Here is a 15,823-nt window from a genome sequence, read left to right as displayed (position 1 = left end):
CTAACTACGGGGTAAACGCCGCGCCGAGTCCCTTGTCCTGGGCAGCCTTGTCCAGCGCAGTCTGCGCAGCATCCTTGCCCTTCTCTGCCTCTACACGGAGCGCTGCAACCTGCTCGGGCTCCAGCATAGCGCAGAGCGAGTCAAGTGCGGTGAGCTGCTTGTCGAGCACGTTCGCCGACGGCGCCGTACCCTCGGGCTGGAAGTAGTTGGCATCGGTGATAATCTGGCGGAGTGCCTTCTTCTCTTTCTTGAGATTCTTCTTGGCGGCCTCGCGCGCCTTTTTCGCGTCGGCGCGCTCCGCCTTATCAGACTCCTCCTTGGCGGCAGCTTCCTTGGCGGCAGCCTCCTCCTCGGCTTTCTTGCGCTCGGCCTCGGCTGCAGCGGCGGCAGGATTCGCACCCGCCGCTCCAGGCTTGCCCTTGTTGCGCTTCGCCTCGCGCGCGGCACGCTCTTCGGCGCGGAACTTTTTGATGCGCGGATCAACCCCCAGCGCCTTGTCGATCAGGTTGCGGAGGCGCGCATTGTCCTCCTTCTTCAAACGCGCACGCTCATTGCGGTTCTTTTTCTCAGTGAAGCGCTTCTCATCACGGCTATCGCTGCCCTCGTTCGCCTCCTTATCGAGATACTCGAAACTGCGCCAGCTGTCAAAGTTGTAGAAGAAGTTGTAGAACTCGTCAACGGCTTCCTTGGGGCTCTCTGCGTCGCCCAGCGACGGCACCGGGGTGACTTTTGAGAAGCGTGCCTCGCGCGCAAAAACGGGGCCCCACAGTGCGTAAAAGTGCTCCGGTTTCTCCTTGCCAGTTGGCACATCGTCGTCGTCCACGCCCTCGTCGACACTGTCGAACTGCATACGCTTCTCGGGGCGCGACAAAATCTCAAACGACTTTGCAACACACTTGAAAAAGGAGTCGTCATTGCTCAGGCCCGTGGCACCAGCCTTCTTGTCGGGGTGGTGCTTGAGCACTTTTTTGCGGTGCGCAATCTTGATTTCATGGTCGGTGGCCTTGTAACGACGGCTGGAGAGGCCGAGGACTGCGTAGTGGTCCAGCGACTTCCAGTCCTTTGGATCACTTGCAAGAAGCGCCTCACTTTCAGGCTCCTCTCCGATATCGTTGTCCATCTCATCGACCTCCGTGTTTGCCGCAGCATGATCCTCAAGACGCTGCTTGACCAGCGCATCGTCTTCCGCAAAGCTGCTCTGGTTCAAGCGGCGGCGGATGCAGCTGAGGAACGGCATGCCTGCAGGCTCCATCTTGACACTGGTCAGCGAAAGTGCCGAGGTGGATGCAGCCGCAGGCTTAGAGCCCGCCGGGGCGGCCGGCAATGCAAAAGGAATATCAACCACCGTCGTCATTAGGGCAGCGTCCTGCAAAAAATGCGCGCTTGGCTTCGTGCACGTGACCTGGCAGACGCCGCGACGCGAGGCTTCGCTGCTCCGCCAACACGATGATCGACCTTCAGCTGCTGCAAGTTGAGAAGGGGGGAAACCCCGAACAGGTGCGCGAGTCGCAACGCAAGCGTTTTGATCCCGTGGAGCTGGTTGATGAGGTGCTGTCTTTGTATAAGAACTGGACCTCGCTCGAGTTTCAGCTGAACAATATGCAGCAGGAAGTCAACGCCGTGCAGAAAGCCATCACTGCAAAGAAAAAGAACAAAGAGAGTGCGGATGCGGAGCTTGCGCAGAAGAAAGAGCTGGATACCAAGATCATTTCGTTCAAGCCCCAGGTAAGCGAAGCGGAGCGCCTTATGCGTGTCAAGGCAGGCACGATTGGCAATTTGGTCGGCGACAAAGTGCCTATTTCGGAGACGGAAGACGACAATTTGGAGGTGCGCAAGTGGCATCCCGATGGCCCCAATGCGGATGTCGAGAAGAAGGACGGCATTTTCTCGCACCACGAAGTGATGTATCGCTTGGCGCTCTTTGATACGGACCGCGGCACGAAAATTTCGGGCCACCGCGGCTTTTTCCTTACCGGCGACGGCGTGGATCTGAACCAGGCGCTAATTAACTACGGCCTTGATTTTTTGCGCAAGAAGGAGTACAAGAAGATGATGACGCCGTTCATGATGCGCAAAGAATACATGTCCAAGACCGCACAGCTCGACCAGTTTGACGAGGAGCTGTACAAGGTCGTCGGTGACGAGGACGACAAGTATCTCATTGCGACATCGGAGCAGCCCCTCTCTGCATACCATGCTAACGAGTGGTTTGAGAAGCCTGCTGAGCAGCTGCCCATTCGCTACGCGGGCTACTCGACCTGTTTTCGCAAAGAGGCCGGCTCCCACGGAAAAGATACGTGGGGCATTTTCCGTGTGCACCAGTTTGAAAAGATTGAGCAATTTTGCATCACGGACCCTGCAGGGAGCTGGGAAGAGCTTGAACGGATGCTGGAAACCAGCGAGGCGTTTTACCAGAGCTTGGGTCTTCCCTACCACGTCGTAGCCATCGTATCTGGCGCACTGAATAATGCGGCAGCGGCAAAGTACGACCTGGAGGCCTGGTTCCCCTACCAGGGCGAATACAAGGAGCTCGTCTCTTGCTCCAACTGCACAGACTACCAGAGCCGCATGCTCGAGGTGCGCTGTGGGATTAAGAAGCAAGGAGATACCAAGAAACAGTATTGCCACATGCTGAACGGCACGCTTTGTGCCACAGAACGCGCACTCTGCTGTGTTGTGGAAAACTGGCAAACGCCCGAGGGCTTGCGCATTCCTCCTGCTCTCCAGCCGTACATGCAGGGCCGCGACTTTTTGCCATACGTGCGTGAGCTGCCCAAGACGAGCACAAGCCTGAAGAAGAAATAGTGCTTACGCATAGTGCTGAAATACGATTTGCGGCGATGGCTGCCACTGCAATTTTATATGGATGTCTAGATTAATAGCTCCTGCCAAACATGGTCCACCGCTTCGCATGCTTCCCACACTGTGGGCATTGTTTGCCCTCGATGGACGGGTATTCATGCTGGGCGAACGGAATGCAGAGCGACTTGGCGCCCATCGACGGTGCGCGCTCGTCCTGAGCCTCGTCCTCCGCTACGGTCCTTGCACTGCGGTCCTTGATCTGGTCCTCGCATGCCTCCTCTTCGCACCACGGAATAATGACGTGGTTCTTGGCGTTGAGCGTCTTGGTAAACTCGTCCCAGTTGGTCACGACCTTGCGGTGCGCACGGAACTCTGCGTCCGCACGCTGATACATGTCCTTGTGGATCGCATCTAGAAGCGCAGGCACAGTGCGCTCGAGCGAGTCCATCTCGAGATCTGTCTTTTCGCCAGTATCGCGGCGCACCGCGACCATGGTCTTGTTGGCCAAGTCTTTGGGCCCAATCTCGAGACGCAGCGGCACGCCGCGCAACTCCCAGTGGTTGAATTTGAAGCCTGGGTTGTAGTTGTCGCGCAGATCGGCGTGTGTGCGAAGGCCCACGTCGCTGAGCTGCTTGGCAATATCTGCACACGCCTCGTTCACCCCGTCCTTGACATCTTGCGCGATCTTGACGCCCAGGCCACACGGAACAAGCACGACCTGTGTACTAGCCACACGTGGCGGCAGCACGAGGCCTTTGTCGTCGCCGTGGACCATGACCATGACACCGATCGTGCGTGTGGAGAGGCCCCAGGAGTTTTGCCAGACAAAAAGACGCCCTTGGGGTGTGCCGCGCGTTTCGTCGGTTGCCTTGGGATCCTGCACGGCAATGTCAAACATACGCGAGAAGTTTTGGCCCAAGCTGTGCGAGGTACCGCCCTGGATGCCACGCCCCGTGGTGGGAACGTAGCCCTCGACCGTGGTCGTGTACAGACCACCAGCAAATTTTTCCTTCTCGGACTTGACGCCCGGAACAACGGGAAGTGCAAGCAGTTCTTCGTAGACGCGGCGGTAGAGCTCGAGGATGTAGAGGACCTCCTCGTCCGCAGCGGCCCGGGTGAGATGCGCCGTGTGGCCCTCCTGCCAGAGGAATTCGCGCGTGCGCAAAAACGGCTGGGGGTGCTTGAATTCCCAACGCACCACACTGTTCCACTGGTTTAGCTTCAGTGGCAGATCGCGGTGGCTCTGGATCCAGCGTGCGTAGTAGGGGTACATGACCGTCTCTGAGGTGGGACGGATCGCAACGGGCTTCTCAAGTTCAGATTTTCCAGCGCGCGTGACCCACGCCACCTCCGGGGCAAAGCCCTCGATGTGGTCCTTTTCCTTCTCGAGCACGTCGGAGCTGACAAACAGTGGAAAGTAGCAGTTTTGCACGCCGATCTTCTTGATTTCAGTGTCAAAAAAGTGCTGGATGCATTCCCAGACGTAGAAGCTGAGTGGCTTCAAAATGTAGCACCCACTCACGTCATAGTAGTCAAGCATGTCGCCTTTACGCAAAACTTGCTGGTACCATTCTGGAAAGTCGCCGTCTTTGCGCACAGTGATACCAATCAGTTCTGCCTCGGGAATCTTGGCGTCGCTTTTGGACTTGGGCACTGCCTGCTTTGCCGGCGGCTTCCCAGCTGCAGGCGCAGCAGCGAGGGTGCTCAAATCGACCGTCTCGATTTGAGCGCCTGCATCCTCTAGGTAGCGCGCAATCGCCGCGCCAGGCACAAACAAAGTCTCAGAAGCCGAGTTTGCATGCACGGCGTAAAGCACATGGCTGCTCACCACTGCAGCATCTAGCAAGACGCGCACATTGCTCGCGTTCGATTTTGTCACGGAAAAGGGCGAAACTGGAGTCAGCGTGGAGGCACACGACGTACCATCGTCTTTGGTCGCACCGAGCGTAGATTGCAGCAGCTCCGGAGCAGCAAGACGCAGTTCCTTGAGTTTCATATGTGCACCAATTGCGCCCGTGCTCGTCTGTGTTGCGTCGTCCGTGATCACCAAGAGAGGAATCGGCGTATCCGTCTTGGCCGTCTTGGGCTTGAACACCATCGTCTTCAAGAGACGGTAGCGCTCCGGCACGGCGCCGCTCGGCAGCGCGCCAAGCGAGTCGATCCATGCAGTTTGCGAAATGGATTTTGCATGCGTCACACACGCTGCCGGTGCAATCGACAACGCAGTCAGCGCCGCAAGAATCGTATCACTCATCGGGGGAGACAGACCACGAAGGCGGCCGCAAAAAAAGAACACGTGGCTTAGTCAGCGCACGACCGCGACGGTTGCCTCTCGCCAGCACGCAGGCGATGGAAGCGTTTGACGATGATACGGAGGTGTGTACTGCTACGTCTGACGCCAGTTCGAGCTGCCCGGCATCTCGCCATTGTCCGGCACACAGCTAAACACGAACACGTGGCAGAAAACGATGGCGCAGAGCACTGCGGCGCCGTCGGACCTTGAGCGGCATGCAGCGCAGAACGGCGAGGAGGACGGGCCACACAAACACTGGACCTGTGTGTACCCGATATATATCGATGCAAAGCGACGGTACCGGCATGGCTGCCGCCGCGTTGCGTATGAAAAGGCGGCCCTTTTTCCCAGTAGCCAAATCATATCCAATGCTGCGCAGCAGCTGCGGCTCGCATTTGTGCACGAGCCGTACCGGTGCCACCCGCAGGACTGGGAGAATCCTGGACGCGTGAAGATTCAGCTGCACAAGGAAGATGGAACTTTGCAGCATGCAAACCTGCCGACAAGTACGTCGCGACGCGCACTGACCAGAAGAACAGAAATTGTTGGAAGCACTTGCGGCACAGCTGCAGACGGTCGCCGGCGGCGTGCCGCCGGCGGTGCCTACGACGCACGGCAAGAACAACACGCGCCCCCAGAATGTGCTGCGCGCGCGGCAGCGCAAGATCCAGCGCGTTGCTTACGGGCCGCGCTTGCCAGCCAACTCCCCGGCCTTGCCTTCTGGCCTGATCAACATGGATCTCAGCAAAATGGCCGGCGGGGGCTTGCAGAATATGGGACCACTAGGCGGGATGATGAGCAGTATGGGCCTCGGCGACGACGACGACGACAAGCCTGACGACGCCAACACGCCCGCACAGAAACCAGCCCCCGCACTCGGACGCCGCCAGCGGAAACGTGTCGTGCGCATCGGGCGCTAAACACACACCTCCATAGTGCAAAGGGCGAATAAAAAAAAACAGTGTGGCACGCGACTTTTGCACTTTGTGTACGATCATGTCTTTCCAAAAGAGCTGTTACAAGTGGGTGTTTGGCGTGTAGGAGAATAGGGGCTGATACTGGTGCTTTTGTCTGCGTACTTGGATTTAGCTGTGGGCGCCGTACGTACACAGTATCCTTCTTACCCCAGCCGGTCATGCGATTGCTAGCTGCCCTTCCGCAGGCAACCCGACTTGGTATGTTGCCTTTGCGCACTGATTCCAGCTACAACTGTGGCGGACAGGGCCACGTTTCGTCCGATTGCGATCAGGAGGCGGCTCCAAAGTCGTGCTACCGCTGCAACTCGACCGACCATCTGTCGCGTGACTGCCCGGAGGCGCCGGCCACGCCGAGTGGCGAGTGCTACCGATGTGGCGAGGCTGGCCACATTGCGCGTTCCTGTCCGCAGAACGGCGGTGGCCGCCCCGTGCGTGGTAGTCGCGGCTGCTACAACTGTGGCGGGCTTGGCCACATCAGCCGCGACTGCTCGTCGGCGTCGGGTGCATTGGCCAGTGTCGGCAACGGAGGCGTCAAGTGCTACAACTGTGGTACGTTTGGCCACATGTCGCGCGATTGCGGCCAGCCGCAGCAGCGTTCCTGCTACACCTGCGGCTCTGTCGAGCATTTGGCCTCGACCTGTCCTCAAGCTGTGTAATCGTAGGATATGACTCGCATATGTAGCATTCGCTCGGTAGATTTTGCAAGAATTTGGCTGTGACGATGGTGGGAGGCAACGAGTAGCAGTGTTTCGGCGCTACCAGAAGCGAAAAGACCGTTGCCTAGCTCAAGTTCGATGCGCGATACATGTCCTTGGGGCACTTTGTACAGAGCAAACGTTGCCAGCATACAGAGGGGGATGCCTTGCACACGATGGATACGATTTGCTGGCTAGCACCCATCCGGATAGAGGCGAGCCGAACGCGCTCAGAAGACGTGCTGAGCAGGTGCAGGACAGCGATACAACGCATACACGCACCACACGCCCATTCATCTACAGTAATATGTGCATTGTGCGAGTTACCGCGGTGGCTTATCCTAGCATTGTCCCATCAAACTATTGCCCGGGAACGGCTGATTATATCCACCCTTGTCCTTAGGCAGTGTCCAAGAGGTCAGTTCGCTATTCGTGTATGCCTCGATATGCCGATCGATATAGGCCTTTGTAGGGAAGCCGGGCGGATCGCAGCCCACATTGATCTTGTCTTCGTCTTGGTAAACACGGATATAATCCACACGCATACGCGCAGCATGGTTATGTTCCTCGAACTGTTGCATAAGCACGTCCCAGTTGATCCAGGAGAAAGAGGAGGCAATACCAAGGTTCATCAACAGATACATTGGCTCCTCAGGTATGGGTCGGTCGGCGATCTCGACTGCGTCATCCGCTCCGAGCGCCTCGCCCTCGAGCAGCGCCACCTGCTTTCCATCCACCGTCCACATGATGTACGACCCATCCTTTGAATATCCCGGTTTGTACTCGTAGCCATACCGCAAAAATGTCGGCTTCCCCTTAATGGACATTTCGTACGCAGTATCAGTCACATTCACCTTCGCAGAGATGGCCTGCTGGAAGGCAGAGCCGGTGTATGAATTCCTGGTCGCATTGTGCACTTTATCTGTCGACATTTTGAAATGGTTGGGACCCGTCAAATTGTACGCAAAGTTGAACGGCGCAACTTGCAAAGACATGCTTACTTGCCCGTGCTCATCGTCGCCATTGTTCGCAGACGCCTCCAAAATATCAATCTCTGGGGCGGAGCGCCCTTTAAACTGTCCGTTCTCAAATGGGCCGGGATGGTCGCTTCCCCCGCAGGTGCATCGGCTCAGGCGCTGGCCCGGGAGAAAACTGAGCGAAGGGCCGTACTGGTCGATCCACTCTCCCGACGTTTCTGCGCCGATGGGCCCGCCGCCTTGCGACGCAAGATAGGTCTGGTTCGGCATCGTACCCACATCGCATGTATCGTAAGAGTACGGCCAAACGCCGTCGGTGGTAGCGCCATAGCCAGCCCTGCCGAGGTTGCCCATTGTCCACACTGCAGGCCAAAAACCAGTCGCATTTGGCTGGCCCGGGAGCATGACGCTGGCTTCCACGTAGCCGCCGGTGAAACACATCTTGTTCCAGCTGGTCAAGAGCCCGCCGCGGAAATTGAGGCCATGTATGGGGTTCTCCGAGAGCTTGATCTGGAGGAACCCATTTTCCGGATTGTCGGGATCCTGGACCGTGGTGATCGAGCCGGGATCGTACCACTCGTAATTTTCGGTCTGCCAGTAATGCAGATCCTCGGCAAGCCAAAAAGGGTCGTCATTCTCGTTAAAGCTCCGGCCCGGAACATTGAACTCGTCACTAAAAACGAGTTTCATCGTCTGGCCCGTGTACAGGTTCTTGCGCGTGAGCGCTTCCTGGGGCGTATCGCGGTCCAAGAGGCTAAACTTGCGCAGGTTTTGTGTTCCAAGAGGCTCGACATCCCCATCGTCGTTTACATTCATCAGCGTCGACCTTGCCAAGTTGTTCCGGTGATTTCGGTATGCGGTCAGGAGCGGGTACCCAAGAAACAGCATCAGGAGCGCCAAAACCAAAATGACAATCATGCCAACGTTGGCGAATCCACGCAGAGACATGTGCTCCTTGCCTTTCAACTTGCGCTCGTCCCATTCATCGTCGCCACCTTGCAGCTCCATTGTGTCGTCATGTGGCCTAATGAATTTGTCCGTGGACTGGTCGGGCATTGAGAGCATCGAGAGGTTTGCGTGCTCTTCTTCGCCCCCTCCCAAGCTGGCGCCTGCAAACTTGGCAGCATGTAAATCCGCCTCGCTGTCAAATGCAGACGCCATCGAATCTCGCCGCATTCTGCTGTGCCGCAGGCTGTAGACGGGCGTCGAGGGCGAGACGTAGCCTGTGTGTCGCCGGTGTACGAGTGTGTTGCGCTCAGGTGTGCTTGGGAGTGAGCCTGCATACACGTTAAAGATATCGTTGGTCGTGTTGTGTGTGTCATGTTTGTCATCGTACGCATTGATCAAATCAAATTCGTCGTTGGGGCGCGAGTAGGCGTGCGATTCGAGTGCATCGTTCTCATTGTCGCCATAGAGCGCAAACGTGTCAAAATTCGTACTCGTTAAACTCTCGCGCTGCTCGCTCCGTCGCTTGGTGCTGGACAGGCGCATCGGGAACCGAGTCGTGCTTGGCTCGCCCATACTTCGACGCTGCGCACCGTCCGCTGTGGGGTAGTCGCACAGCAGGGAATAACGCACGGGCATGGAATTGCCCGCATTCTGCGTAAATGCGCGATGGTACACGCGCTCCGGCGAAAAAGGCGGCACACCGTCCGGTACGCCCACATGGGTCGACATCCGGTTAGAAGCCATTTGTGCGCGCGAATACGCATCGTCAAAGGGAAGTGCCGGCAGACTAGGCGTCGCATTGGGCGTCGGGCCGTTGTACGGGCCGTTGCGCAATGCGGTGGAAGCCCTGCTCCCTCCTATCGCCTCGCCAAACACGCTGTGAATATTGGAAGCTGCGTCTTCCGCGTATGAATCCATGATAGCAAATGCGCTATCGTCTGGTTCTTCATCCTGCGTAAAAGACAGAGAGATATCTCCACTCGAGCTACGAGATGGTGACATCCAGGCCGCGTCGTACGGTGTCTCGTCCGGCATTTCCGTCGATCGCCACGACACAAGCGAGCTGCTAGCGTTGCGAGTGTTTCCTGCACAATTTCACGCATGAACGCTGACTAATTTTTTACGAGACGCGTGATTTGCTCGTGGGCGCTGCAAGTGGGCGTCAGCTGTATCGGCACCATGCTGCAAAATGTGCTGGCCCAAGCGGCGCGGCAGTGCGCTGTGCGTAGGGGCGCAGGGAGCGTTACGGGGCTGTGTAGGAGGTTGGTAACCGTGCAGGAAGGTGGGATAGGAGACAGCGCCTCGGCGCCCACGTTCGAAAGTGCAGGACTGCCCACAAACTTGTGCGCACAGCTGCGCACCACCTTTTCGAACGTGGCCCTACCCACGCCCACGCAATCTGCCCTCATTGCGGCGCTTTTGCGGCCGAACGATGTAGTACTCCGCGCGCATACGGGCTCTGGAAAGAGCTTTGCACTGCTGCTGGCCATGCTCGCCAAGCCACGCATGCTTTTTCGCCATGCTGAGCAAGCACCGACCGCAGGCATCTCGGCCTTGATCCTTGTCCCTACCAATGAGCTTGCCGAGCAGTACCGCACGTGGGCGCGCACACTTGTCTCTCCCGAGATCACCGACTCGCTCGATCCGGTGCTGCAAGTCGTCACACGCGGCGGCGATCCTGCATCGCAGTGCGCAACACTGAGAAGCACACCGCCGCATATTCTCGTCGGCACGCCGACGCGCATCTCCGAGCTGCTGCGCGATCCTGCGACTGCGCCGTTGCTCGGGATCGAGACGCTCGCCACACTCGCTCTCGACGAGGCCGATGCGATCATGCAGCTGCCCGGACGCTTCCCAAGCGAGAAGCAGCGGTGGAAACATCTTGCTCACCGCGCTCCGGGAATTGATATCCTGAACACGGTCCTTGGCATGCGTCCGACCTACTCGGGCGGCGAGCGACAACCGTCTGCGGGCATGGAACGCAGCGCGCCGCGCCGCGGGCCGGAGAAACGACCACCGGAAAAGGTGCGCAGGATACAGTACCGCGGCGCGGCGCGGAACGAGTACGTTCCTGCAATGTTGCGGCGTCCTGGCGACTCGCCGCTGCAGCTGGTATGCATGTCGGCCACCGCCAACTCCGTCTTGCGCCATTTTCTCGGCGCACGCACGGGATGGTTGCGTACTAATACGCGCGACACCGTGCAGTCCGCTCGCTGGATCGACTTTACAGGGCTTAGCCAGGGAAAACGCGGCGCTACGGTGCTTCCCTACGAGATCGAGCATGCGTGTCTCGTTGTGGATGCGCAGGAGGAGGCGCGAGAGCACGCAGAGGCAACGCTTCTTCCGCTGCGTAACATGACGTTTCTTCCTGCGCGCACAGATACCAATGGCGAAATGCCTGCTATTGTTCCTTCCTATTCGCCGGATCCGCATACGCCATACATGCCGCTGCTCGAAGCGCTTGCATTTGCATTTGCGGCCGACGGCGTGCGCCAAGGCCTGGCGCTTGTGCCGCCGCGATGGAGTTTGCGCAAGACTGCGGCTGCGCTTGAGGCGCTTGGTGTCCCGGCACGTATCATTGAGCCTGGCGCGCCGACGGACGTACCTGGTTCAGTGCTTTATCTCTTGCAAAGCACAAGCGCGCGTGGACTCGATATCCCTGCGCTCACGCATGTATACTTGTTGGGACTCGACGCGGTGCAGGATGCAGTACATTATACGCATATGGCCGGGCGTGTTTCGCGGATAAGCGATGGAAGCGGTGTGCGTCCGTTTGGCAAGGTTGTCACGCTCCTGCACGGAAAGGATGCAGAGGATGCGCGAGTCGCAAGTGCCGAGCAGAAAATGTCGCTGCTGTACCGCCGCGTAGGTATCGTGCCGAATGCATTTGATTTGTCGCTTCTATGTGCGTTGGCAGATGAGCAGGCTGGGCATAGTGTGCATGCTAGCGAGGCGTAGGAAACTATGTAGCGATATACCCCAAGATACATCAACGTCGCGCCCAGTGGCAGGAAGATTGTGCACAGGAAGCGTTTGCAGGGGCATGTCCCAATGCGCGCTATTGTACACGCGCAAGCGCTTGCCATTGCCCGAACGCCACACACCGCCATCAATTTGTCCTACAACACGCCGAATTGCATTCTCCAGCTAATGTCCAGGTTTTGCGCCATCTACATACATGTTGCGTGTCGCTGAAGGCAGCTGCACTACGAGCCCGTCGATCTCGCGCATTACTTTCACTTGACACCCAAGCCGCGAGCTACCGTCAGCCATCTCGCTCGCTACGCACGTATCGGTCAAACCAAACGCGAGATCCAGCATATCATTCTCATCGTCACCTGGTTCGTCCAGCTGGTAGTATGCGTCCTCTTCCAGGATAACATGGCACGTCGAGCATGCAATTGAGCCCTCGCATGCGCCTTCCAAGTCGATATCGTACTCGTGCGCAATACTGAGGATATCGTCGCCCTCGTTCGCTTCCACAGTTCTGAGATTGTCCCCATTCGCGTCGCGGAACGTGATCTTGATGCTGCGGTGAGTCGTGTATTGCACGTACCCCGTGCCCGGCTTGGGTCGGTCAATTCCCTCATGCCGCAAAGCTTTGGTCAGCGATGGAAGAACGTACGCAGAGTAGTATGTAGCATGCGTATAGGTGTGGCACGCCCTGGTGCCCGTGCTGCTGCCACTGGTACAGGTATGCGCGGCACACTTAATCCGCGCCGCAGCGCAGTGTACCGACGCATCGCCGCTGCCATGCGCATTCTGACACAGACGTCGCTGGCAATGGAAAAACGGTGCATTCGCTGACTCATCGACGTTCGCGTCCGACTCCACAGCGTGCTGCCAAGATGGCCGGTGCGATGCTGACGCCAGCGCTCGTCGGCATGGTCCTATGGGTGGCTCTGGGCGCGTTCCAGTTTGGCTATGGGATATCGGAGCTGAATGCGCTGCATGAGCGTTTTACATGCTCCGACGCGCTCGGGTGCCTGCACCTGTCCGAGTCTGGATTTGGCGGCGTGACGTACGTACACACTTTGCTAACAGCAGGGTCATGTTCACGATTGGCGGCACGGTATCGTCGCTTGCATACAGTATTATTGCGCGGCTTGCAAAGCTGGGACGTCGCCAAGGACTCCAGGTGAGTGCACTCTTTTTTCTCTTGGGCGGTCTCGTGCTGGGCACATCCCAAACTGCATTGTCCCTCGGCCTTGCACGGTTTCTCCAAGGTCTCGGTGCGGGCATTTCTGTCGTGCTGGTTCCACTATACCTGAAAGAGATCTCGCCGCCCGAGCTGAGTGGCGAGATTGGGATCCTGAATCAGGTCGCGGTAGTGTGTGGGATTTTTGTAGCGCAGGCCGGAGGGACAGCTGTGATGCTCGCCAAGAGCAATTGGCACCGTGTTCCCCTAATATCTGCTGGGATCGCAGCCGTGCAGCTCACGATAGGCATCTTTTGGGCGATCGAGAGTCCTGTATGGCTGGAATCAGAGAGTATTTCGCTCGGCATTGTAGCGTCGGGACCCAGCGCCTCTGGTCTGCGGCGCAGGCTGTGGGGCATGTCTGAGTACGAGGCGATCGAGGAGGATGACTCGGTGGACATTCCTCCCGCATTTTCGACGCAGCATGTTCAGCCCTCCTTCCGCGACGGTTTGTGGATTGTTGCATTGACGCAGATGGCGCAGCAGTTTAGCGGCGTGAATGCGATCTTGTACTATAGTACAAGCATTCTCTCGTCTGTGATGCCGGGGCGTGCGGGCACAGTGGGTCTTCTCATTACCCTCGTCAATGCACTCATGACCTTTCCGCCAATCTTTCTCGTCGCCGAAGACAGGCTGGGTCGGCGCAGGCTGCTCTTGTTTTCGACATTGAGTATGGGGACATTGTGCCTTGTGCTTGCATACAGTATGATGCACGACAATGCAGCACTTAGCGCGGCTGCTTTGGTCACCGTGATTGCATGCTTCTCGGTGGGCCTTGGCCCAATCCCATTTGTGATCCTGCCCGAAGTGCTCCCGTCACAGCGGGTTTCGACAGGGTCCTCCATTGGGCTTGGAATTAATTGGATCTCGAATATTATCGTCGGCGCAACGTTTCCTCCGCTACGCACGGCGCTGGGTGCGTATGATGGCCATACGGGCGGGCTCGTCTTTGTTCTATTTGCGCTCTTTAATTTCCTCGCGGGATACTTTATTGCGCGCGATTATCATTACGAGGGCATACAGCCATAAAAGACACTTGCGGCGCGAGGCTTGTAAACAGTGTATAGCGTTTATGCTACAAAAAGAGCAAAATGCATTGCATGCATTTTTTCATTAGACTACCGACGCGTCCTATCAAACAGTATGGCCCAGCAAGCGTTGCTCTAGCGCAGCGCGCGCGACGAGCCATTTTGGCCTTTCCCTGCACACATCCCTTTGTACATGGAGCCCAAAATTCCACGCTGGCCGCCCTTGGAAAGCTCTGCGGACTGCTCAAATACACGCCAAATCTTGAGACTCTCGTCGCTGCCGACACTCGCAATCAGCTGGCCGTCCGGAGAAAGCGAGGTGTGCAGAACCCGCCCTTCGTGCGCGTTAATTTCGCCGACCTTTTGGCCAGAAGGGTGCGCCCACACACACATCATCCCGTCGTTTCCTTCGGCGCTGCCTACGCCATGTGCCGAGACAATTTCGCGGTAGTGTGGCGCCCACTGCAAAGACGTGATTTGTGCATCGGTCTGGATTGTCTGCACACGCGTGTTTTGCGTGGTATTCCAGAAATGGATACAGCGATCTGTGCTTCCACCGCCCGTGGCGAGCATACTGCTATGGTGCGGCGACCAAGCAAGCGCCCTCACCGCCGCATTGTGGTTTTCCTTGCGCATTTTTGCGACGCTCGTGCGCCGATCCCAAACTTTGACGACATTGTCATTTCCGCCCGACGCAAGCAGCGCACTGTCCGCGCGCCACGTAAGACCACACACTTGCGCACCGTGTGCACGCTCCAGGCTGCGCGTAATCGAGTCGCGCTGCCGTACATCGTGCTCGCGAATCAGGCCGCTTCCGTAGCCGCAGTTGAGGGTCCCGTCGGGCGCCCAAGCCAGGGTATTGATTGCGGTGTTGTCGGTGCCGCCATGCGGATCGGGACGCAGCGTGCGCAGACGCACGCCACGGACCACGTCCCAAATCTGTGTGTAGCCACGGTCGGTTCCCACGGCCATGACAGTGCCATTTGCATCCCATTGCAGCGAATTGACCATGCCGCGGCCGCCCACACGCTCGCTTTCCTCTTCCAAGTCCAGCAGGAAATTGGTCTCACCCGTCTCGCTGTTCCATGTATGCACCGCAGACTGCAATGCAATCGCAATCACGTTTTGGCTCGACCAGTCGAGCACGTTGGAGTAAAAGTCGGAGACAATCGCCGGCGCGTCCAACACGCGCTCCGCGGACATGGGGATCCGGCGTCGGTTCGCGGCGAGTAGGCTGCTGGGCAATGTCTTGCTTTTGGGCGTATATCGCGAACGCGCATCGCGCGTTCCGCTCGAAGTTGGTGGTGCTGCGGAAAAGGTGAGGATTCGCTGACCAAGCTCGACACTGCACACGTCTTCCAATGCAATCGCCGCGTCGGGATCTGGCATGGTATCTGGCACAGACCCTCTGCGCTCAGGGGAGTAGGTGCTTGCAAGCGTATCGCCGCCGCCGTCCTCGAGAAAAGGTTGTGTGGATGGCGCGCTGTTGCGGCCAAGCTCGCGATTCGGAATGTACCTGTCCCCACGCGAGACCGTCGCTGCGCTGCGGCGCCGCGTCGTCGTGAGCTCAGGCCCATCCCAGTCGCGAGAAACGATCCCACGCGTATCTGCCTCGCTCGGAAAAACAGGCACACGGTCTTCCTTGTCTTGGCGCAGCTTCGGCGCGCTTTTTCCAGGCTTGCCGCGCGCAGGCGAGACCGTGCTACGGGGCCGCACATTTACAGATACGTCTGCCAGTGGCGATTCAATGCCGAGTGATGCCATACTGCGTGCCAGGCACGCAGTACTGCCTTTACTACGAGAAGGCGTCGATGGCCCCATCGGAATCGTCGTCCTGGTAGCGCTGCATGTGGAGTGCCGGTGCGAAAAAAGTGGGCATGTTGGTCCAACATCTACAACAGATTA

The 15,823-nt window shown here is 57.9% G+C and overlaps 9 protein-coding genes across 9 annotated transcripts; 4 read left to right on the top strand and 5 right to left on the bottom strand.

The window, feature by feature from the left end:
* Positions 1-4: 4 nt before the first annotated feature.
* zuo1 (hydroxymethylglutaryl-CoA lyase) lies at positions 5-1,354 on the bottom strand (the record flags this gene model as incomplete). Its single annotated transcript, XM_056208235.1, has 1 exon — positions 5-1,354. The coding sequence occupies one exon, from the start codon at positions 1,352-1,354 to the stop codon at positions 5-7; it is 1,350 nt and encodes a 449-aa protein (XP_056064210.1).
* Positions 1,355-1,446: 92 nt separating this feature from the next.
* SES1 (serine--tRNA ligase) lies at positions 1,447-2,805 on the top strand (the record flags this gene model as incomplete). Its single annotated transcript, XM_056208234.1, has 1 exon — positions 1,447-2,805. One exon carries the CDS (start codon positions 1,447-1,449, stop codon positions 2,803-2,805), a length of 1,359 nt encoding a protein of 452 aa, XP_056064209.1.
* Positions 2,806-2,875: 70 nt separating this feature from the next.
* MVES1_003416 (proline--tRNA ligase) lies at positions 2,876-5,056 on the bottom strand (the record flags this gene model as incomplete). The annotated part of the gene is made up of 1 exon (XM_056208233.1): positions 2,876-5,056. The coding sequence occupies one exon, from the start codon at positions 5,054-5,056 to the stop codon at positions 2,876-2,878; it is 2,181 nt and encodes a 726-aa protein (XP_056064208.1).
* A 95-nt stretch (positions 5,057-5,151) lies between these two features.
* On the top strand, positions 5,152-6,015 carry SEC65 (signal recognition particle subunit; the record flags this gene model as incomplete). Its single annotated transcript, XM_056208232.1, has 3 exons — positions 5,152-5,178; positions 5,205-5,601; positions 5,627-6,015. The coding sequence occupies 3 exons, from the start codon at positions 5,152-5,154 to the stop codon at positions 6,013-6,015; spliced, it is 813 nt and encodes a 270-aa protein (XP_056064207.1).
* A 1,093-nt stretch (positions 6,016-7,108) lies between these two features.
* On the bottom strand, positions 7,109-9,727 carry MVES1_003414 (uncharacterized protein; the record flags this gene model as incomplete). Its single annotated transcript, XM_056208231.1, has 1 exon — positions 7,109-9,727. One exon carries the CDS (start codon positions 9,725-9,727, stop codon positions 7,109-7,111), a length of 2,619 nt encoding a protein of 872 aa, XP_056064206.1.
* Positions 9,728-9,871: 144 nt separating this feature from the next.
* MVES1_003413 (uncharacterized protein) lies at positions 9,872-11,650 on the top strand (the record flags this gene model as incomplete). Its single annotated transcript, XM_056208230.1, has 1 exon — positions 9,872-11,650. One exon carries the CDS (start codon positions 9,872-9,874, stop codon positions 11,648-11,650), a length of 1,779 nt encoding a protein of 592 aa, XP_056064205.1.
* Positions 11,651-11,839: 189 nt separating this feature from the next.
* Positions 11,840-12,447, bottom strand: YAH1 (mitochondrial matrix iron-sulfur protein; the record flags this gene model as incomplete). Its single annotated transcript, XM_056208229.1, has 4 exons — positions 11,840-12,221; positions 12,249-12,291; positions 12,318-12,356; positions 12,402-12,447. The coding sequence occupies 4 exons, from the start codon at positions 12,445-12,447 to the stop codon at positions 11,840-11,842; spliced, it is 510 nt and encodes a 169-aa protein (XP_056064204.1).
* Positions 12,448-12,540: 93 nt separating this feature from the next.
* Positions 12,541-13,919, top strand: MVES1_003411 (uncharacterized protein; the record flags this gene model as incomplete). The annotated part of the gene is made up of 2 exons (XM_056208228.1): positions 12,541-12,713; positions 12,740-13,919. The coding sequence occupies 2 exons, from the start codon at positions 12,541-12,543 to the stop codon at positions 13,917-13,919; spliced, it is 1,353 nt and encodes a 450-aa protein (XP_056064203.1).
* Positions 13,920-14,053: 134 nt separating this feature from the next.
* Positions 14,054-15,682, bottom strand: slp1 (WD repeat-containing protein slp1; the record flags this gene model as incomplete). Its single annotated transcript, XM_056208227.1, has 1 exon — positions 14,054-15,682. The coding sequence occupies one exon, from the start codon at positions 15,680-15,682 to the stop codon at positions 14,054-14,056; it is 1,629 nt and encodes a 542-aa protein (XP_056064202.1).
* Between the last annotated feature and the right edge of the window lie 141 nt (positions 15,683-15,823).

Source organism: Malassezia vespertilionis, chromosome 7 (assembly GCF_029542925.1).
Source record: "Malassezia vespertilionis chromosome 7, complete sequence".
NCBI lineage: Eukaryota > Fungi > Basidiomycota > Malasseziomycetes > Malasseziales > Malasseziaceae > Malassezia > Malassezia vespertilionis.
This window is presented reverse-complemented; position numbering and strand designations above follow the sequence as displayed.